The 21,974-nt window shown below is 40.0% G+C and overlaps 2 protein-coding genes across 2 annotated transcripts; one reads left to right on the top strand and one right to left on the bottom strand.

The window, feature by feature from the left end:
- Positions 1 to 32: 32 nt before the first annotated feature.
- dync2li1 (dynein, cytoplasmic 2, light intermediate chain 1) lies at positions 33 to 6,739 on the top strand. Its single transcript, XM_006783620.3, has 13 exons — positions 33 to 162; positions 263 to 389; positions 477 to 511; positions 1,435 to 1,504; positions 1,822 to 1,910; positions 2,126 to 2,315; positions 2,909 to 2,977; positions 3,108 to 3,185; positions 3,323 to 3,402; positions 3,892 to 3,962; positions 4,117 to 4,214; positions 4,334 to 4,426; positions 6,287 to 6,739. Exons 1-13 carry the CDS (start codon positions 149 to 151, stop codon positions 6,347 to 6,349), a joined length of 1,077 nt encoding a protein of 358 aa, XP_006783683.2. The 5' UTR covers positions 33 to 148; the 3' UTR covers positions 6,350 to 6,739.
- On the bottom strand, positions 6,211 to 21,939 carry abcg5 (ATP binding cassette subfamily G member 5). The gene is made up of 14 exons (XM_087850101.1): positions 21,672 to 21,939; positions 21,337 to 21,458; positions 21,058 to 21,194; positions 18,709 to 18,807; positions 17,680 to 17,812; positions 16,380 to 16,519; positions 13,351 to 13,480; positions 13,008 to 13,221; positions 12,583 to 12,788; positions 8,801 to 8,939; positions 8,599 to 8,672; positions 8,355 to 8,466; positions 8,117 to 8,229; positions 6,211 to 7,778 (listed from the first exon to the last, which is right to left on the bottom strand). Exons 1-14 carry the CDS (start codon positions 21,836 to 21,838, stop codon positions 7,594 to 7,596), a joined length of 1,971 nt encoding a protein of 656 aa, XP_087706227.1. The 5' UTR covers positions 21,839 to 21,939; the 3' UTR covers positions 6,211 to 7,593.
- Positions 21,940 to 21,974: the final 35 nt, after the last annotated feature.

The following is a 21,974-nucleotide window of genomic DNA, read 5'->3' as shown; positions in this document are numbered from 1 at the left end:
TTAGTCTGTTTGCCTAAAACTACATGTCCCACAATGCCCATTACAAACATAAGATGATTACGTCATCAAAACGCGCTGTTGCTTTGGCAACGTTTATAACGGTTAGCCTTCCTATTAGCTGTGTAGCCTTCGCTAACCATCGAGCTCGATGCCAAAAATAAGGTGAGAATTATTTTATTTTATCATTATAACTGTTTACTGTGATAACAGTAATAATAATATCTGTCGACCGACTCGTCCCGTCTCGTCTCGTATGGGTCAGCTCGGACACATTATGGGAGCTGGCTGCGGCGGAGGTCCACAGCCGGGAGAGCGGAGGTGCAGAGGACAGGGACGGTGGAGAGGCTGTGAACGAGCGGACGGTGCTTCTGATGGGGAGCAAAGCTGGGGTGTGTGTGTGTGTCACTGATTTCACACGGAAGTGTTTGTATCTTGTTACTGTACTGAGTAAACTCACATCCGTTTATTTTTTTTAGGGCAAAACGTCCATTCTCCTCAGGTGCTTGGACAGGTTGGTATGATGATGCCCGGGCAGACTAGAGTGCTCTAAACCCCTCTTCATATTCACTATTCAGACCCATTGCAGGGGCAGTTTACACCATGCAAAGTGAAACAGGCCTGGATCACGAAAGCTAAAGCTGATCCTTTTACAGTCAATATTTGGCAAAGCTTTTATATGGCTGAAGTGTTTAGGGAGATTTAAGTATTTGGTGTATCCTATTGACATAAAAAAGGAAAACAAGGAGTACATGGTGATGGGTTGAGGGAGTGCTGGCAATTATTCAAAGGGAGGGGTTAACAAATAAAAATTTGGGAAAGCATGCAGATCTGCCTCACATAAGGAAAGGCTTATGTGAGGCTCGGCACTAAGGAAAGAATATTAGCTTGGCGGCAAGATTGAGCTGGAAGGAAGTGTACTAATGAATGATGAGAGGCTGTTGAGAAGATGAAGTAGTTTGAAGAGCTAATGAATGAAGAAAATGAGAGAGAGGAGGACAGTTTAGTAAGGAGGAAGTGATGGCAGCTGTGAGCTAAGAGTGGACTCTTGGAGAGTGAGAGGATGCCTGAGGAATGAAAAGAAGAGTAGTGATTTTCAAGAACAAGCGTGATGTGCAGAGCTGTAGTGACAACAGAGGGATAGAGTTGTTAAGACATACCATGAAGATATGGGAAAGAGTTTAAGCTTTGTTTGGGAAACGGGGTGATGATTGGTGAGCAGCAGTGTGGCTCATGTCTAGAACGACCTCTACAGATGTACCGTTTGCTTTGAGAGTGTTAATGGAGAAATATAGAGAAGGCCAGAAGGAAGTGTAGTGTGTCTCTGCTGATCTAGAGAAAACACACGAATGAGGTACTGTAAAATATTTAACCAAAAGCACAAGTTAGTTTCATGACATCATACTTTGTATAAACACACTTTTTTTTGTCTACTAGAGATGAACTATCCAAACCAACTCTGGCCTTGGAGTACACTTTTGGCAGACGAGCACGAGGACACAACACAGTAAGTAAATCCTTCTAGTCTTGGAGACTTTGCTTTAGTCTCTTAAAAATGAGAAGACAAATGTGGTTATACACCTTATGCTGTATATGTTTTTATTTGCGTTAGTAGGAAGGAACTTCCTTCCAGTATTTCAGCACACTGACCACATTAGAGAGTACGTTTAGTATACTTATGTGGCAGGATGTGCTCATTATGCAAGTAAATATTTTAGTTCTTGGTATTAAATGCTGCTGAAATGTGGAACAAGCCATAGAGGGTTAGGGTTGCACTGGATGTTTATGTAACTTCAAGATAAAACTGTTATATACTTCTTTCAGCCTAAAGACATAGCCCACCTATGGGAGCTGGGAGGAGGGACCTCTTTGTCAGACCTCGTCCAGATCCCCATCACTCCTGTCACCATCAGGTAGGTCTCTTACAAACGTCCTGCTTTTGAATAGGGGTCAGTATTTGACACATTCACAGTGTGAATTATGTTATTTATCTTTTCTGTTCAGATTATTATTTGTATCTTTAAAATCTGAATCTTCTGAACAGCAATGTCATGCCAGTAGAGAAGAAGAATGTTTTCTTGGTCTGGACCTCAGAGGAAAACCATCTTTCCTTTCCTGTCTTGTTCAGCTGTCTCTCAGTCATCCTCGTCCTGGACCTGTCTAAACCCAACGCTCTGTGGGGAACAATGGAGAAGCTACTGCAGGCTGCACAGGCTCACCTAGAGAGAACCTCCTCCCAAGTACCGAAATCCAAACCCGGAGTCAAACACCAAACTCCCAGCCACTCAGCAGCACGTGTCTTACCTAAAGACTATCCTGTAAGACCTTGTCTCATTACACACACAATTTTATAGCTGTGCTACAATTTCTAAATCCACGACTCAAAGGAACTCAACATGTGAGATGAAGCAAATTTCTTTAACCATTTATTATCTAATAATTCTAATATTGTTAGGCTAAATTAATGTAACCAAGAACAGGATCACAAGTAACTTCCATCTCAGCTAATACATAATAGACTGTAAAAAGCACTGAGGGAAAAGGCAGCTCTGCCTCCTCAGGGTTTATGTTGATACAGGTGAGCCTCTACAGTCGATCAGCACAAGGGATGCAGCACAAAGAGACTGCAGATTAATAAGGATGATAAAAAAACCGTTATCAATGGGTAAATGTGCTGGTGCACTGAGGCATCCGTAACAAGTTGCATATTTAAAGTGTCTACATGAACTATTCATGCCTCTGGCTTTTTAAACACTCAAATGTCACAAAGTAACATGTGCATCGACCTGACAAATGCAACCAAGATGGTGAAAATAGATATTTTATTGTCAGAGGGAACAAAAAGCAAATCTCAACTAAAAGTGTGTAAGGCTGGTGCTGTTTCCAGAGTTAACTGTGATTCTGTCAGCAGGACAGAGAGTTGATCAGTCCCTTTCCTGTTCCTCTGCTCATCGTCGGCAGCAAGTACGACATCTTCCAGGTAAAACACACTACTTGTACTCTTTTTAAATGATTTATTAAAAAAAGACACGTACACAGAATTATTATTAGATCATAAATTTCAGTAATATTTGTATATAAGATTACCAGTTCTCCCATCTGCTTTTCAGGAATTTGACTCTGACAAGAAGAAAGTTGTCAGTAAAACACTGCGTTTTATTGCTCATTACTACGCGGCCTCTCTCGTTGTAAGAATGTTTTTAATGCTCCTGCAGCACATTTGTATTTAACAAATAATTTTGCACTTTTTCATATATTTCTTAAAGTTTGCTGTCTCTAACCACCGCTTTGTATTTGTGTTTGTGTCTCCTAATGCTTTGATTAGTTCACTAGCATCAAATCAGAGAGCCTTATATCAAAAACCAAAGGCTTCTTCTTGCACCTGGCTTTCGGTTTGGAGAGAGGGTGAGGAGGATAAAGCAACATTGAACACAAAGCAGTAATGGGCATGGGCTTTCATTTTAGATTATAGTTTCAATAGAGTTACTTTAATGTTACCGCTAATGCTTGATAATACTAGATTTCTCATTGCAGATTTATTTACATTTTTGTACTGTATAAAAATTGTATGATATAGAACAGGTTTTTAGGAGCTTAGGATATTCACTTTAGTTATATAATCATGTGATGGGACAGCTCCAGATAGATATACACACTCAGAAGTCTAGAATCTTTACCTTTGTTTAAGATGGAGCTATTAGATATTGCATTTAAAGGAGCATGGCTGCTACTTACAAACAACTGTCATTGTTTCTTGAAGGGAAAATGTGTGTTGCTCTCATTGAGTATTTAATAAAAAAAAAAAAAAAAGCAAAATGCTGTCTATGTTAGGGGTCTGTTGGTTAATGTTTTAGCTGTAATACTGTTTTTCTTGTTCTTTTTTTCTGTAATCAGGAAAACTGTTTCCTCTGACCCCCTCAAGCCGCTCATCATTCCGGCAGGCTCTGATTCCTTCGGTCAAATAGGTGAGCACAGCGCCCCCCAGTAGCCAAAAGTAGAAATGTCTTCAAGTTTTGAATAAACTACAAAACTCTGTGATGAAACAAAGCATCTCCTTTAAATCCACCCTCCTCTATTTAACATTTGGTGTGATATTTTATTTAAAATCTGTTAATATAGGTTCCCCACCTACTGTTGATGTGGATATTACGTCTCTCCATGCTAAAAATCCAAATGACCTCTGGAAGAAAGTGTATGAGCGTGTCTTCCCCCCAGAGGTAGTTAAGCTTCTGGCAACATGTTTGTCTTCTGCAAAATCCAACTTATGTAGACAAACTACTTTTTCTTTTGCATGATTTAAAAGCATCTGTTCGTCTAACCAACTTTGTCATTGCAGAGTACAAATGAGCAGAGAGAGCTAAAAGATCCAGCCAAAGATCCCCAGTACAGTGAGCCTCAGATTGATGCCATGAGAGCCCAGAAAGACCAGGTAATACATTATATACGTGTTTGCATTGCTTTTATTTTGACAGACCTACTGCAGTCAAGTCTCTTGACTCATGAGTTGGCAGTACGGTGGTTAATCAGTGGTAATCAGAATTCCCATTCACTTATCTCAGATTCATGACCCTGACTTTTGTCCTCCTTCTGAGGGGTAGCAAGTATTTAGGAAGATAATAAATCACTAAAGCATTTAAGGCAAAAATGAAGAAGATAAGTTTCTGTGACATAGCACAGTTTCATTTGATAAAGAGATTAGACATAATGGCAGCCCAGATAAAAGAGGCTGTTAAGATATGTGTGTTTATAAAATAATAACCCTGCTTAAAATGACAAGCTCGTGGGATACAAAGTTACAAAAGCTAATTAATATGTAATATTTTAATAGTCAGAATAAAAATATATTGTATATCTCTTTTTTTAAACACTATTAAGGGCAGTCTGAAATTGCAATTGCAGTCTTCTTGCCGCACAGCAAGAAGGTCCTGAGTTCAATTCCAACATCAGGCCGGGGTCTTTCTGTGTGGAGTTTGCATGTTCTCCCCGTGTTTGTGTGGGTTCCCTCCGGGTACTCCGGCTTCCTCCCACCGTCCAAAGACATGCAGCTTGTGGGGATAGGTTAATTGGAAAATCCAAATTGCCACTAGGTGTGAATGTGCGAGTGAATGTGAGCGCGAATGGTTGTCTGTCCCTGTGTGTTGGCCCTGCGACAGACTGGCGACCTGTCCAGGGTGTACCCCGCCTCTCGCCCTATGACAGCTGGGATAGGCTCCAGCGCCCCCCGCGACCCTGAAAAGGAGAAGCGGAAGCGAATGGATGGATGGATGAAATTGCAAGGTTGAAATGACAGAAGGACTTCAGTCTCTGGATCCAAAGTAACCCTTTGTCCTTCAGTAGTCTGTTTCTAGTAGTGATTCTGTCTTGAAATGAACAGGCTGTAACTTTATATCCTGTGGTGATAAACTTAGAGATTAGCTGTCTTCATTCCTGCCTGCAATAGTGCCACTCTGGAACTTGAACTGCAATAACCCGATGGAGTCACAAACCCGAATCACCGGCTGTTATCGCTGACTGACTTTCACCTGGCGCTCGTCGTTTCACTCAGCCATTGTGTGGTCTGAGAACTCAATAGAAAAACAGGCTAAAGGTTAATTCCAAATAAGTCTTGAGAAACTCCTTTCTAGACAGCACCCTCTAGTCTGGATTAAAAGGAATCTCAGCAGATCATGGTAGTCAGAAATGACCTCTTTATTTGAGAGACAACACAATGAATTTAGAGATAGGTTTGCGAAGTAAAAATGTATCAATGCATAGTTCAGTACGAATACAAATAAAGACCAATCTTAAGAGTTTTAAGCTAATTAACTATAGTTCTATTTTCCCCTAGTTAATGTGTATTTGTTGTAGTTTAGTGGCTTCAGTGTCTTGTGGTTATTTACACTGATATAAAAAAAAGAAGGTTTCACAGTACTGCTCTGAGGTGTGAGCGCCTCTGTAGATGTAGAGGTTTTGGCATTTTCAAAGTGTGGAGCATTCAGGTGTGTGCCAGTTGTCCCTGGAGTCAAACAAGGTCAGACGTGCAATGTTCAGCTGGAAAAAAAACAGAGGGCTGCATCTCAAACTCGATACGCCAAAGTTGGCATGTTATATGTTAAAATTTATAACAGTAAAATTAGAACAAGATTGAAAACGTTTGCCTTTGGTGGAACCTTCCTTCATCTGCATCATCAGATTTAGTCTCAAGTATTTCTTCACAGTAGCGTGTGTTTTTGCATTTACCTGCACTGTTTTGATTTTCTTGCATTGCCTCAGTAATATGTGAAAAGTGTTACATCTGTCTGTTTTTCAGGAGTTGGAGCAGTATAAAAGGAATGCAGCGAAATCATGGAAAGGTCTAGAGCTGGAGACATGAGATCTTCTGCTTTATTACACACATACAACATGTTATAATGTACATAGGGTATATATATTCTATTTGTTTACTTTTGTATTATATTTTCTGTTGTACTTTTCTATAATTACATAAATAAATGCTGAGATTTTAATCAAGAAAAATATAGTTTTAGCTTACCAGTAATAATGTTTGTTCTTCCAAACAAAGCAAACAAATTTATGTTTTTTTTTCTTCCCGGCCATCAGTGGTTCTAAGATTAAGGTTACCACAAGAAAACTGTACATGCCATAAACATGCTCGTTTTTCAGGTAACATGTTTCGAGTATTTTACAGAACATCTGCAGATGTTTAAGTGTTTTAATGTGCATGGCTTCATCCCAGTGAACAGAGATAAACCGTGCTGTACTACATTGTGTGCATCAAGTGTAAACATTTAAACTTATTCTAAGTGCTTATATTACCACTTTATTAGGTACACCTGTTAAAGTGCTTTAACACAAATGTTTAATCTGATAATCACATGGTAACAATGTAAGACATTAAAATTCAAAGCGTGCATTTGAAAGAAAGAGGATTTAAGTGACTTTGATCATGACATAGTTGTTGGTGCCAGATAGGCAGGTCGAAGCGTTTCTAAAACTGCTGATCTACTAGGATTTTCCTGTGCAACCATCTCTTGGGTTTAAGGAGAATGTTCTGAAAAAGAAAAAATGGCTTTTTGATTGTCAGAATGCCTCAAACTGATAGGAAAGCAACAGTAACTCAAAAAGCGCTCGTTATGATAAGCAGAAGTGCATCTCTGAATGCATAACACGTCAAACCTTGAAGCAGTTGGGCTTCAGTGGCATCATGTGCCACTCCAGTCAGCTTATAAAAGAGAAACCGAGGGTACAAATCACATAAACTCACCAAAAGTCTGGATTTCTGCTATGACATTTGCATGGTAGGGTCAACATTTGGCATAATCAGCAACAAAAACTAAACATGAATCCTGTCTTATATCAGTGGTTGAGTTTGTTGCTGGTGGTGTAATTTATTTTCCTAGCACACTTTGGGCTGCTACCAGGTGGCCATCATTTAAACAGTCTGTTGAGTATTGCTGAAAATGTCCATCCCTTCATTATCGAGAAAGCAAAAAGGGTACGGTGTACCTAATACAGTGGTGGGTGTAGGTCATCTCTGAATAGTGAATTTCATAACATAAATGCTTTATAAGCTTAACTTAAAAAGAAGATTTTACCCACAAAGCCGTGTTTGTGGGCTTAATGACGCACAACCTTGTCCCTGATCTTAAAGCTAATTATGCCCAGCAGCAGCAGAGCAGGCAGGAAAGCGTAGAGGAGAACAAAGTATAGTGTGTATCGGGACAATGCGCCAGGATAACCCTCCTCAATGATCTGATTGCCATGGGTGACCACACAAGCTCCCGGCAAAGATGTGGAATTATCTATAATCACAAAAACACAAAAAAGTGTTAAGAGATTTCATCTTCTGAAAGTGCCTTTTAGTCTAAATGACTGTAAGTGCTGCTGAGTGACTTTGACCACTAATCCTGAACCCATCCTTTATAAATCAGTCTTAAAAGGACCAATAGCAGAAAGATCAAATGTAAGACAGATAATTGAAATCAGTTATTTCTAATGATCTTTCCTGCTTTATCCTCTACACTACTCGCAGAATCACTGAGGATATTGGCCAATGCCAGTGTTCTTAGTAATACAATGTAAATGAACAAAATAGCATTCCCTCTAGAATAGGATGATCCCATGTTAAAAATGAACTTACTGCATGTGAACTGGAGACCATGAAACTCTGTGACTATGAGCAGCTCACAGCTGTACTTCTGGAAAGTCAGGTAACTGAGCCACTGAAAGACCTGTGGCATCTGCTGGGTGCTCCTGTTGCAAAGAAGAGGAGAGGAAAGCAAGCATATGTCCTGAGAGTTAGCATTATTATACCTTCATTTTCAATAAATTCTAAATCAGTTTTCTAATCATAAAGTTAAGCATATTTGGGATTTTACCTTAGAAAGCCAGATCCCACCACTATCCCTGCAATATTGAGTAGAGCCACTCCAGTGTTGACCATGTTAGGGTCTTGGACCACACCTAGTAGCACCACAGTCAGCAACTCACCTGATGAGAGTGGAAAAAAACAAACAAACTTATGAATATGTGCAGCTAAAAGATAAAGAAAGTGGAAACATGGCTATTAAATGCATTTAACCAATTTGTGCCCCCCAAAATAGCACTTTACCCTTGGCTCACCTATAACATGGGGCACCAGAACTACAGCAGTGAAACACAGGAAGCGCAAACCTTCCGGATGCATCCCCACTGTCCTGAGAGCAAAGCAAGGCAGAGACAAACACGCAGGAGAGACATTGATGACTATGAAACCTAAATCCTTGAGTGGATGAATGTGCTTCTTCCACCACCAACACAAAAACACATCAAGTTTAAGACCAACCAGTAAAGGAAGGAGGTGAAGATGAAGACACTCAGGATGCTGAGGGGCAGGATGTGGAAGATGTAGGCCAAGAACATTTGCCATTTAGTGTAGAGTCCATCCTGACTCTCCTGATCACCGATGGCTCGCAATGCTGGGACTGTGAGTATAAAAACAGAAGGGGTGCAAAAAAAAAGATAAAAGTGACTTCTGGTCCATTCCATATAAAATCAACCAAATCTGAAAAAAAAAACAACCAAACCCTATTCCTTTATTTTTTAAAGAATAACTTTAGTATATTTAATAGATATAAATAAGATAAATGAATACTGTCAAATTGATGCCTGCCAAATCTGAGACTGATTATTCAAGGAATATGATAATGCTGAGTGATTGTGCACATGCACATGTATGTATAAAAGGCTTAATGTTGTTTTGCTTGCAGTTTTTAAACCTGCATTAAACTTGGAAAAATATGATGATTTCAAGAGTGCAAAAAACCTTTTTACCTTTTTCATATTTCATTCAGTTCCAGTACTTTAAAATCTGCACATTATAATGAACAGTCCATTCTGTTCTATTGTCTCATAACTGAAAGCATGCATATGAAAACAAAATATATCAAAAGGGCTTTCCTTTAATTTCCCCCGTAACAGGATGATGCCAATTATGGATTTTTGCGATCGCTCCATATTTCAGGTGTTCTTGGTTTTATGCCAAGAATTTACCAAGACAACTTGATGGGCCTGTTTCTTTAAAAAAAAAAAAAAAAAAAGCTTTTCATTGAATCCTATCAGTTGTTATCTCTGAGACTGAAGGTCACAATGATATCCCCAAGCACAACCTCTGATTGTTTGGGTGTTTACAGAGGCTGACTTCAGCTCAGCCCAATCGTTTATCACATCTATTCTCCTCAGTGTCTGTGAGGGCTGGAGACCTGAAGCTAAGATTTTAGACTATGTTGATACAGTCATAGGAAAGAGAAAGTATACTCTCTTAGGTTTTATATATCAAGACATAATAAAAATCATCTGGTCCTCCAAATTAGGTAAATACAAGCACAGATTAAAAACAACAGATGACATATTGCACCATGTTATTATTAACTAAACCAAAATGTAGAAGCAGTACATGAAAAACTGAGTACATCTTTACTACTGCCAAAGGAATTAAGGAGGTAAGTAGCGGGTAGGTGCTGATAATCAAATGCACACAGTTAATTAAACATCAGCATGTCCAATCATCCCTATCTATGCCAAACAATAAAGATGAAGAAGATATAATCTTTAAGAAGTAATTATTATAGGCTTATAAAGACATCATTCTACAGTGAGAAAGAGTTCAAAACAGTTGGCAGGAGTGGACGTCGGAGCAAATTTACTTTCTATGCTCATGGAAACTGCAAAAAACCCCACAGACTCTACTGAGCCCGGTTAGCATAAAATAGTTAAAAGTTTACGTTCAAGACAGCACACACACACACACACAAAACACACAAGAAAAGTAGACTTGCTCTCCGATGCATCCATCGGAGTATGAATGTGTGTGTGAATGTTACTTAGAAAGCACTTAGAAAAATGTGCTTGTGCGAATGGGTGTGAATGGGTGAATGTACAAGTTGTGTACAGCGCTTTGAGTGCTCAGAAAGAGTAGAAAAGCGCTATATAAGAACCAGTCCATTTACCATTTACCAAATCTCTTCTCTCTACATGGCAGCACAGTGTACTGTAGGTTTAAAGTTGCAGCTGAAGACACCACGAGACATCTGGAACAATGTCCTTTGTGGAGATGTTTGGCTGTAAGGCACAGTGTCACATTCTGAGAAATCCGAACACAACATATCCACACAAACACCTATTAACTGTCAGCTGTGGGAGTGGAGGGCATTTGATTTGGTTTGAATCAGACTGACAGTCTTACAGCTACAGCTTGGCTAACAGGATAACAGGACAATGATCCCAAAGCTCAGCAGCAAATCTCCAACAGAATGGCTCTCTAGAGACAAATGCCTGCAAACCTCAATGAACTGAAGCAATGCTGTAAAGAAGAGTGTTCAAAAATCCCTCCATGTGAGATACTGATGTAGTAAGACTGCTAAAGGTGGTTTTACAAGCTATTGAATCATGGTGTACTCAATTTTTCACAAAGTGCTTCTGCTTTCTGGCCTATATGATGACACTGTGTGATATGTCAAGTGTTGTTTTTCATCTGAGGTTCATCTCTACCTGTCAGATCTGGCAAGAACTGGAACATTTTTATTATGTTTTGATAAAACCTTGTAAATGACAAAGGGTGTGACCGACAGTAAGGAAATACAGCCAAGATGATTCATTCATCCATTCCTATCACTGAAACACACATTCCAATAGAGCCTTTTTGGAAATAGTTGTATTTTATTTTGTCTATTGATTGTTGTCCTTTTCTTAACCTTACTTTTTCACTCATTAAATAAGTCTCCCAGATATTGAACAAAGCCACTAACGACCAAATTATTTGTTAAACCACAAATAAAAATCATAAATCTCTCTGACATTAAAAATAAAGTGGGTTAAAAGGCAGTCACAAGTCCTCTATAAAAGACACTGCTGTGGTTGTAGTTTATAAAATGCTGACAGGAGACTTAGTGCAGATTTTTCTCTCCCTGTATTTGATGTTATCTTAAGTCAAAGCACGCAATATAAAAAAACCCATAAAACTGTTAATCATGGAAATCTATGTGCACACAATATTGTACTGTATTGTATGTTCTCTAGGTTTGTAGGTAAAAGGGCACTCGGGCTCATTGAGCTCTGAAGAGATTAAAGGTCATGAACACCCAATGATCATTTCAAATATGTAAACTGAAGGATCTCCTCAGCAACTAAACTATCACTTCATGGACAGTCTTCTAATGGACATTTTTTCTTTCATGTATTCTTATCTCCAATAGTCTACATACCTTTAACATCCAAGATTAAGCTAGACTTTACACAGTTTTGCCAAAGGTGACAAAAGTCAGTAAGAAATTAAAGTGATTTTACAACTGAATCAGGGGGAAGTGGCCTCACACACAGCTGCGATAAACATGCTTCATATCCATTTCTCAGAACTAACAAGTATCCACCTCATGTGGATTAAGCGTTGTTAGAAACATGCACAGAGATGTGCTGTAACGTCACATAGTTTAAGTGAATGCATGGACAACAAAGTCGACATTCATATTTTGTCTTTTGTCTTGTCTAATTGTTATTTTCAGCATTTTATACAGTTAAGTCCATACATTTTCAAACAGTGATGCATTTTTTGTGATTTTGTTTCGGTACACCAAAACAGTGGTCAAACAGTGCAATTCAGTCAAGATGTCATTGAAGTGCAGATATTCAGCTTTAATTTAAGGGTTTGAACAAGAGTATTGCATTTAGCTGATTAGGAATTAAAGTCAATTTGAGATATTTTCAGAAGTTCAAAATTAATTGATACCTAATCCCTCTCTGTGTGTGTTTTTTCCATAAGCGGATAAAGGAATCTGGAGTTGATTCCAAGTGTTGAAACTGCATTTATTAGCTCTTCATTGGATCTGTCTGTCCAAGAGAATAAAGCCAACATTGTCCTGAAATGAGAGTCAGTACTAGCTTCTGAGTTATGTTTTAATTTAGTCTTTGAATAAGAAAAAATCACGTTTTCAAGTTATTGACTCAAAGTTTTTATCCAGCTTCCTCTTTTCTTTATAAAACTGTCAGGCAGCATCCTGGTGTTTGGGACGTGCAAATGTAAATGTACTAATTCATCCTGGTGAACAGATGTTTGGTGTTGGCGGAACTCACAGAGAGCGACGGCGTTCAGCATGCCCGTGTATGGTGAAGCACCGATGCTCTGATAGATTATGCCGATGCGGTCCTGCACAGCACCCTTAGTGACGTCGATGTCTAAATGTATGACGAAGAAGGCCACAAACAGACCATAAATCAGGTTCTGGGATAGACGCATCAGAACACCCATCCTGTCTCTGGACAGGTTTCTTACTGTGCGCCTGCACACAGAACACAGAAAGGCAAAATTAATGAGCAAATTTTTTACCTACTGATACCCTACGAAGAAATTATCATGATGCATGGAAGTAATCTGTATATGTTACATGTCTTTTATAAAGCAGCACACTAAGTGACATTTGTAATTTGTACCTGGAATATTGTGATCATATTTCAGTTTTAAATAGTGATTTATGGGTGGTGTGTACAAGCACACTGACCTGAGGAGAACTCCAAGTTTGGCAGCACCGCTGGGTGACTCTTTGCTCTTAAAGGGTATGGCGGGCTTGTCTGATCTCTGCAAGCTCTGCTCCATTTTTTCCAGCATGCTCTGGTAGATGGTAGACCTCTGATAGGCTGAAGTGATTTCATGCATGCGAGTGAATGTGGCTGCCTCCCTCTCGCTGCTGCGTGTGTCCACTGAGGTGAAGTCAACTGTTTGACATCAAATTGAAATTTTAATGTTCACGCTATGAAAAAATCATCTTGTTTTTTTAAAAAAAAATTATGACTTATAATAAAAACACAACACCGTTCTGTGTGCTGGGTCATATCATACTGTACCATAGATGTCAAAGGGGTTGCAGTACTCTGGACACTCATATCCACATTGGCTGAAGAAATCCACCATCTCTTCTGTTTGTCCACAAAATACTAGCTCCCCACGACTCATTATAGCTATCCTGTTGAACACCTTGGAGGTAGACACACACAAAGAAACAATATTATTCCATCAGCATGTCTGTGAAGGTTCTCAGTCATCCAGGTCATTGTAGTCAAAGGAGCTTGCAAAGAAAAGCGTCTGGACTTCTTTAAGTTGCTTGAAGACGTTTCACCTCTCATCCGAGAAGCTTCTTCAGTTCTAAGGTCAAATGGTGGAGAGTCCCAGATTTAAACCCAGTGGGAGTATCCCCCCACAGAGGGATAAAAGGACCCCCTGATGATCCTCTAATCATCTGAGCCAAGGTGTGAAAATGGGTGTGGGTCCCAATCAGCCAGGGTTTCGGGTGAGCTCATTGTGAAACCTGGCCCCTGACCTTCACAAGGAAGGTGTCCCACTCAGACCCATAGTCAGTAGCATAAACCCAGCCACTTATAACATTGTAAAACACCTTGCTACCATCCTTGCACCTCTCGTGGGGAACACCCCACACCACATCAAGAACTCCACCGACTTCACCGACAAGGTTCAGAAACTTACCCTGGATCCAGATGAAACCATGGTGTCCTTTGATGTAGTCTCTCTCTTCACTTGCATACCCACCACGGCGGCCGTGGAGACTGTCAGAAAACGACTACAAGAAGACAGCTCCTTAGAAGACAGGACCAACTTCACACCCGATCAGATCTGCACACTGTTAGACCTCTGCCTTACCACAACATACTTCAAATACAACAAAGGCTTCTAGAGACAAAAACATGTTCAATTAACAGTGCAAATTCCTTGCTGACAGTTTAACCAAAAGGCATTTCCAGTGGAAACTGGCCGACATATCCTCAGCATAACCATGTATAATATCCACAAAACTTAAAAAGAGGTTACACACACACAATACGGTAACATTATGTTGAAGCACAGTACGTATCACTCCGCGAGGCTCCTCCCTACGATAGCCGTAATGCACCGACAATCCATCAAGCAGTGCGGCTTTGTAGCTTAGCAAAGTCGCACTAAAACATTTGACAGATTTTCAAGCGCCGTGTACATAAAATCGTTTCCAGGTCAGTAAACACAACCAGAATTCATACATAAGGCACACAGGATTATAAGGGGCACTGTCCATTTTCAGAAAAATCAAAGGATTGATTTTAAGTGTGCCGTATTTTCCAAAAAACACGGTAATAACAACGGCCCGCTGGCATGCTCTACCAAAAATAGTGCTTTGTTGTGTATCTGACGGACGAAAGCTAAACCAGTTCCACACCACTGAAGTTGCAGCATTTTTACAAACCAATTCTGGTTCATCCGTTTCATTTAATGATCCACTTTTGCTCTTCTCATTCTGTTGCTGCCATGTGTGTATGTAAACATAGGCACTGCGCATGCGCGTTTTACCCATATTCTATCGCGATATTTCATTTTCCTATCATTGCCCAAAATTACACTGGTATTACCGTGAACGGTATGATATAGTCCAGCCCTAGTAGCCAACCTTTACATGGAGGAAGTGGAAAGGAAGGATCTTGGCTCTTTCAAAGGAAGAGTACCCAGCCACTGGTACAGATATGTAGACGACACCTGAGTCAAAATCAAGACACAAGAAGTGGAATCCTTCACTGCGCACATTAACGCTGTGGATAAAAACATCAAGTTCACCAGAGAAGACACAAAGGACGACTGTTTGCCTTTCCTGGACTGCTCTGTGCACATTGAAGAGAATGGCAACCTCAACATCAAAGTTTACCGGAAGCCCACACACACGGACCAGTACCTCCTCTTTGACTCCCATCACCCTCTGGAACACAAACTTGGAGTAATCAGGACCCTACACCACCGGGCAGAACATGTTCTCTCTAAGCCTGAAGGAAAAAAGAAGGAACACATACATGTAAAGGAAGCACTCAAAACGTGCGGTTATCCTAATTGGGCATTCATAAAGTCAGCAAAGAGGCACAGAAAAGAAGATCAGACACCAGCGAGGGAGGATAAGAAAGACAGACGCAGCAACATTGTCATCCCCTATGTAGCCGATGTATCAGAGAAACTCAGGAGAGTTTTCTCCAAGTATGACATCCCGGTGCATTTCAGACCCAGCAACACACTCAGACAAAAACTGGTTCACCCGAAAGACAAAACTCCAAAACACAGACTTAACAATGTGGTGTATGCTGTACAGTGTAGTGAGAAATGCCCAGACCTCTACATTGGAGAGACCAAACAGCCACTTCACAAGCATATGGCACAACATAGAAGAGCCACCTCCACAGGACAAGACTCAGCAGTCAATCTGCATCTTAAGGATGTCTACCATCTATAATCCAGTTTTGAGTTCCCTTCCCAGACGCCTTAACGCCCACTCACATCCTGGGCCATCTGACCTCAGGAAATCGCGTGATAAGGTGGGGCCAGGTTTCACAATGAGCTCACCCGAAACCCTGGCTGATTGGGACCCACACCCATTTTCACACCTTGGCTCAGATGATTAGAGGATCATCAGGGGGTCCGTTTGTTCCTCTTTGGGGGGATACTCCCACTGGGTTTAAATCTGGGACTCTCCGCCATTTGACCTTAGAACTGAAGAAGCTTTTCGGATGAGAGGTGAAACGTCTTCAAGCAACTTAAAGAAGTCCAGACGCTTTTCTTTGTAAGCTCCTTTGATTTCATCAGCATGTGACTTTTCACAAAACATTCACTATCAAAGGATCAAAGACTCATGTGTAGAGTGTAACCAAAATGTTTTCTTAATATGTGTCTAATATATGAAGTGGTGTAATTCTAATAAAAAAAAACCTAATTCTTTAGCTGTGAGTTAGATAAATGTAGCTGATGTTGGCACATACATGTGAAAAATGCAATTCCATCCTTCCTTAAAGGAGGTTTGACTCTACAAGCCATTCATTCTCTTTTTCACCAGTTCTTCTCAAAAACCCACCCTGAAGAGCTCAGAGCGTGGTTGGTGGATAGTTACTATGACGATACGGTCTCTCCTGGCCAGCTCTGCCAACAGCACTACAATCTGATTGGCCGTCATGCTGTCCAGACCAGTGGTCGGCTCATCCAATAGGATCACCCCTGCAACGACAGCATCCCAATGACATCACTGCTGTCACTGCAGGTTTGTCACGCAGTGAAACACTGAGAATAAGTGAAAGGCAGGACAATAACTTTTTCCTTCTAAGTAAAAACTCTCAGATGTACTTTTTATTAAGTGGCACATTGCAGGACTCTCTGTGGGGCCGACTTAACTTGCGGAGATAAGTGAGTTCTCTTTTTTTTAGTTAATTACTCTAATTAGGACAATTAAAAGATTGGCTCTTCGCATTATGAAAGCAGAGTGGAATTAGCAGATACTTTAATTGTGAGATTAATTCATTTCCTGGTTGATTGGAGAGTCACCGAATGGGAACTCCTCATTACTCTGTGTGTGACTCTGTGTGTGTGTGAGTGTGTTCATGGGCATTTTAATCCTGAATGAGGACTGAGACCCTCCATCCTCCCTAGAGGACTGAAGTCCTGATAAACTACACCTGGGATACACACACACACACACACACTGAAGTGGGCTTCTGCTCATTCCCCTTGCGGTGTGATAACCCAGTCCTTTATTACTCTTCTCCATCTCTCCCTCTGTCCCTTTTCTCTGTCTCTTCTTACTCCTGTCTCACTTAGATCCTTTTGTTTTTCTCCAGTGTGGACTTCAAAACTCTTCTGGGGAGAGACAGGTTATGTGGTGAACTTTCCACTGTTCTCATGCTTCTGATCCTTCTGCCTCCCTCTGCTGCATTCTCACACAGTCGTGGGAAAAAAGAAAGTTTTCACGGGACTATATGCAGTCCTGTTTTGGCAGTTTGCTAGTCTGACAAACAAGCAGCAGCAAATCTACAACAGAATGACTGAAAAAGAAAATAATCAAGGTGGTGTAATGGCCCAGTCAAAGTTCAGACACAACCTCATTGAAACTTTCTTTTTCACGACTCCACCAAAGACATATTTTGCAACATTTTATGAAAGTATGTTATATATAATCCTGTGAAAATCACTTCTAATCTCTCCTATTATCTATTTTACATCTATTAAAAGTGAAGATTTGAGTGATTAAGGACTTTTACTCTGCGTCACCTCATTATTTTGATTTAAACCGACAGCAAATGTTTGCTTTGGAGGAAACAGGTTGGTCACAGATGAACTTGTGTAAATCTCCTCAGGTGTATCTGAGGTGCACTGGTACTCACTTGGGTCCTGAAGTAACTGACTGGCAATGGAGACCCTTCGGCGCTCACCCCCGGAGATCCCAGGGAAAACCTGACCTCCAATAACACTGTGGGCCACGTGACTAAGGCTCAGCTCAGCCATCACTGCTGACACCTACATGGGAGCCAGAGGTCAAGGTTCAGGCGAGACAAGAGTTACAACTATTAGTAAATCTACTAAAAAAGGGCCTGCAGGAGATATCATACATTGATCAGCTAAAACATTGGAATAAAATCCCCTCATTATTATGAAAAGATTTGCTGTGAACTCTTCAGATAATCACCCTGCTCATGGGAACAATACTCAGAAAATTGCTCAGGGGTTTGAGTCTGACCCCAGCAACAATCTACACAGTCTAAAAAAATAATGTTCAAAAGAACAAGAAAGAAAAAACTAGAAGTAACCAGCACCAGAAAAAAACTCATTTTGTTTCCACTTTAAACTTACAGGATCCAAAGGACCCACTGCTGGTGCCAAGCACCACATGAGCTTCATTAGACCCTGATGAGTGTATTTGATAGCTCCACAAGATTAGGAGAAGCAATATTTTCCTGTTTTTACAGTTTGGAAATATTTCAGAGCGAGGGACTCAAACAAAATATTAGGCTGAGAACAACTGACCTGCCGTTCTTAAATGTCAAGTCAGGTACTCTTTTTTTTTAAAATGGGCATTTACAGCATTTATGTGCTGTAAGCAAAGAGATCTGTAACAAAATGTAACACATTCTCAGTCATCTTAATGCTGCACATGACTCTCTGTGAAGCAATAACTCAGCCATACTTAACTGACCTAAAATATAAAACAACACAGCAATGCACCTTCTAAGATTAAGCTGATCATCCAAATAAGCACTGAAACTGTTTGTGTGCTGACATCTTAGTAGATACTGATATCCATCAGCCTGTAATTTATTTATTTATTTATTTTTTGGGATATGTTCTGTAGCAGGCAGAGATGCCAGGTTTAAGAAAATAATGAAAGAAATGCCCAGACGCAGCTCTAAAGTCACCTTTTTCTTGATAGCTTCAGCCGAGCGTTTCCGCAGGGCCAGCTGAGCTGTGTAGGTCAGAGTCTCCTCCACTGTCAGATAACTCAGCAAGTTATCGCTCTGGAAAAGAATGGCAGAAAGAGAAAACAGGGCATTAACAGAAAAGAAACTAGACACACAAAAAACACTGTAAATTGTGATTTGGCAGCCTTAAAACTAGAAACTACCACCTCTATTCCTCAAGGAGATGGATTAAGAAAGCATCTCAGTATTTCTCTTGAGTGGTCATCAGTAAACAAATGGAAGTATATGTTTGGACTGGATACTTTTATGTCACGCTCTCTCCATCTATAGCATCTTTGTAGCACATCCCCGTACAGTGAGCATATATCCTCACAAACGTCTATGTTCATATATGCCAGTGCGACCCATCTGTAATATACCTTTGCCTCGGATGTGTGCACACACACAGGCACAGGCGCATGACTTAAACCAGCTGAACCTGCTGCCTGCTTCAATTAACACATGGCGCCTCCCAATCCCACTTCTCCTTATTCTCTCATCTGAATGACTTTAATATGAGGAGCTCATATCACCTCCTCATCTACAGCTTAGCAGCGGAAGTTAATGACGAGGCTTAGAGAGCAGAAGGGGGAGCTATCAGCTAGAGGGGAGAGATGATTTGAAAAGAAGCAAGGCTGGTTTTAAACCAGTGTTTTTAATTCAGGCTTTGGATACACTTGAGCACCTCTCATTGCGAGATTACATATATGAGGAGGCTATCAGGGGTCTTAAGTTAATTTCATACGGAGGCCAGGGCAGCTTTTCTGGAGTTACTGCAGAATGTTCATTGAGTTTGTGGCGGTTTGTACAACCACAGGCAAAACTAAATACATACAGGCTATGTGCATGAGGCCAGCTGCATTTGAAACTGTAGTGGAAAGTTTAATGAGTGTTTGTGTGAACTACAGGAAAGTGAAATGTGCATGAACTTATTTGCTAATTACTTTAAACTCTGTTCAGTATCCCATTAATCAGTCCACTGCTGGGTTTCAACTTCTGTTAAGCGACAATTTTGACAATTATGAATTGGGAATACATTTTCCTTTATTAGAAGTCATGTAATTTCAACTGCTTTGACTTTTTGTTTGTTATCCATCTGATTGTTAGCAGGATTGCTCAAAAAGCCACGTGTCATTACATTTTCTTACCAGTGGTTGGGATTGGGCCCATCTTTTAAATTTCATTTGGGTTTCAATCCATGAATTCTTTACCATTGTGAAGGTATGTCTAACTATTATGCACACACTGACACACTAATGGATGCACTGGAGTCAGTTTTGGGTTCAGTATCTGTAATGTTTGGTGAATGCCTGTGGAGCCTCTTTTGACCTGTGTAGATGTAGCTGGAAATGATTGTATTTATTTTTTTGTGGAAAAAAATGTTTAGAGGCTTTTTGGACGTTACTAAGGATTCAGTTTATCAAACTGATATTTTATTTTAGCCTTACCCTTTGACTAATGCCATCCACTTGTGTGAAGTGGTCACTAGCTAGCATGCTTTAAATGGATTGAAACCTATCTGGTGGATATCTGAGGATGTGCGAGCATATGCAACTTAATAAATGTAATAAGAATTAATAATAAACTTGAACAGTAATAGAGGAAGTTTTTTGTTGAACCGTTCCTCATTCAGGTGTGCAGTGATTTTAAACCAGGGTTCAGTATTTACACTATGACACTTTGGCCAAATATTGAACATGAGGATCCAGTGATCGAACCACTCGAACTCCTGACCCCCAAAAAACTGATGTTGTGATCCGAAATTTGAGCAAAGTATGGAGGTCATGCAGTCTTAGACCGCTTTTCTTTTGTTTCTGTGTATATTATTACCATTTAAATGTGCTTTTTATGCAGCTGTTTAAAATTACACAGTAAATTGTTTATAAATGTACATGTTTTTTGTAATAAAGCAACAGAAAAGCGTATGACGAGTTTAAAAATGTCAAAATTGATATGGTAGTTAAGGATATTAAGCAACCCAAGGCTTTTATTAACTTAAACAGAGAAACAATTTTCTTATAATTGTTAATAAAAGTCTGTTAATTTAACTTAAACACAATTCTTGTGTTATTTTAACATTTATTGTACATGTAATACCTATATGTAACCTAATAGTTATTAACACATAATATTTTATATGTTTATAATATTAACACATATAACACTATGTTATATTAACATTAATATTGCTTTTAATTATTTATGAATGCTTATTATATCAATATTGTATCAATAGAAATGCAATACTGGGATAATAAGTAAAAGCTATGAGTTAAATCTTGATGTGTGGACGTTTCTTTGTCTTACCTGCAGCACATAGGAGAAGCAGTCCTGATACTGCTCTTGCTTCAGTTTTCTACCATTAACGAAGACTTCTCCCAGCAGCGTGCCCTGGTTCCCAATCCGCCCTGAGATGGCATCCAGCAATGTGGTTTTTCCTGAGCCTTTATAATGAAAAGTGCAGATAAAGACACATATGCATAAAAACACTCATGATTTAACTGATTTTTAACGCTTCCTGATAAAAATGTTGTATTTCTTTTTCACTTTAAACATTTGGCTCTTGGATTGAACTGAACCTCGAACCTGAGTTGCCCAGTATGCCCATGATCTGCCCACTATCAACATGAAAGGAGACATCATTCAGGATCTGACGAGTCCATCGGTTCCTGTAGGAGGGTAAGTCCCACCACGGACCCACGCGTTCACTGTGAAACACATGTATATATGCACACATGCATAAGGACAAAGACAGTATTTTATTTTTTTCAACACGATGTCTATCTCGGCTGTGGGAAAAATCAGCTCTTTATGAACAATCAGATAATCAGACAATCACAGTCAAGTAATAATGAGTAAATTAAGTCAAATTCTCTGAGTCTGTTTTTGAGTTACTCGTGTTGGTCGTCAGCAGCACTTACCTGACTGTGTAGGAGATCTTTCTGACACTTAGAGAGCAGGTGGGCTCTGATTGCTCCTCTCTGCTGTCTCTCCACACATCTTTCTTCACCTCCGCCACAAACCTGAAGGACTCTTTTACTTTCCCGTTCTGCGGCTCCTCCATCTGCATTGAATAAAATCTGTTCATGTCTCCTCCAGGTCTGTGTCAAATCTGTTTCACATCAGATTGTTCATATTGTTTCAGTCCCAGACTTTGTCTTCTGCGCCTGTTGCCTGCACACAGCAGAAATGCGAGATCAGTAGTGACTCTCTGGAAGCGTGAG

Source organism: Neolamprologus brichardi, chromosome 13 (assembly GCF_056152115.1).
Source record: "Neolamprologus brichardi isolate AB-2024 chromosome 13, ASM5615211v1, whole genome shotgun sequence".
NCBI classification, from domain to species: domain Eukaryota; kingdom Metazoa; phylum Chordata; class Actinopteri; order Cichliformes; family Cichlidae; genus Neolamprologus; species Neolamprologus brichardi.
The sequence above is the reverse complement of the archived record's forward strand: the minus strand, read 5'-3'. Positions and strand labels throughout refer to the sequence as shown.

Excerpts from the sequence above, each read along its gene's own strand:
- dync2li1 (XM_006783620.3), top strand. Across the intron at positions 512-1,434 it reads CTCCTCAGGTGCTTGGACAG|AGATGAACTATCCAAACCAA; the intron begins GTTGGTATGATG and ends TTTGTCTACTAG. Across the intron at positions 2,316-2,908 it reads TCTTACCTAAAGACTATCCT|GACAGAGAGTTGATCAGTCC; the intron begins GTAAGACCTTGT and ends TTCTGTCAGCAG.
- abcg5 (XM_087850101.1), bottom strand. The coding sequence starts at position 21,838 with ATGAACAGATTTTATTCAATGCAGATGGAGGAGCCGCAGAACGGGAAA. Across the intron at positions 13,481-16,379 it reads CACGCTCTGAGCTCTTCAGG|GTGTTCAACAGGATAGCTAT; the intron begins GTGGGTTTTTGA and ends TCTACCTCCAAG. Across the intron at positions 8,467-8,598 it reads TCTGGTGCCCCATGTTATAG|GTGAGTTGCTGACTGTGGTG; the intron begins GTGAGCCAAGGG and ends CACTCTCATCAG.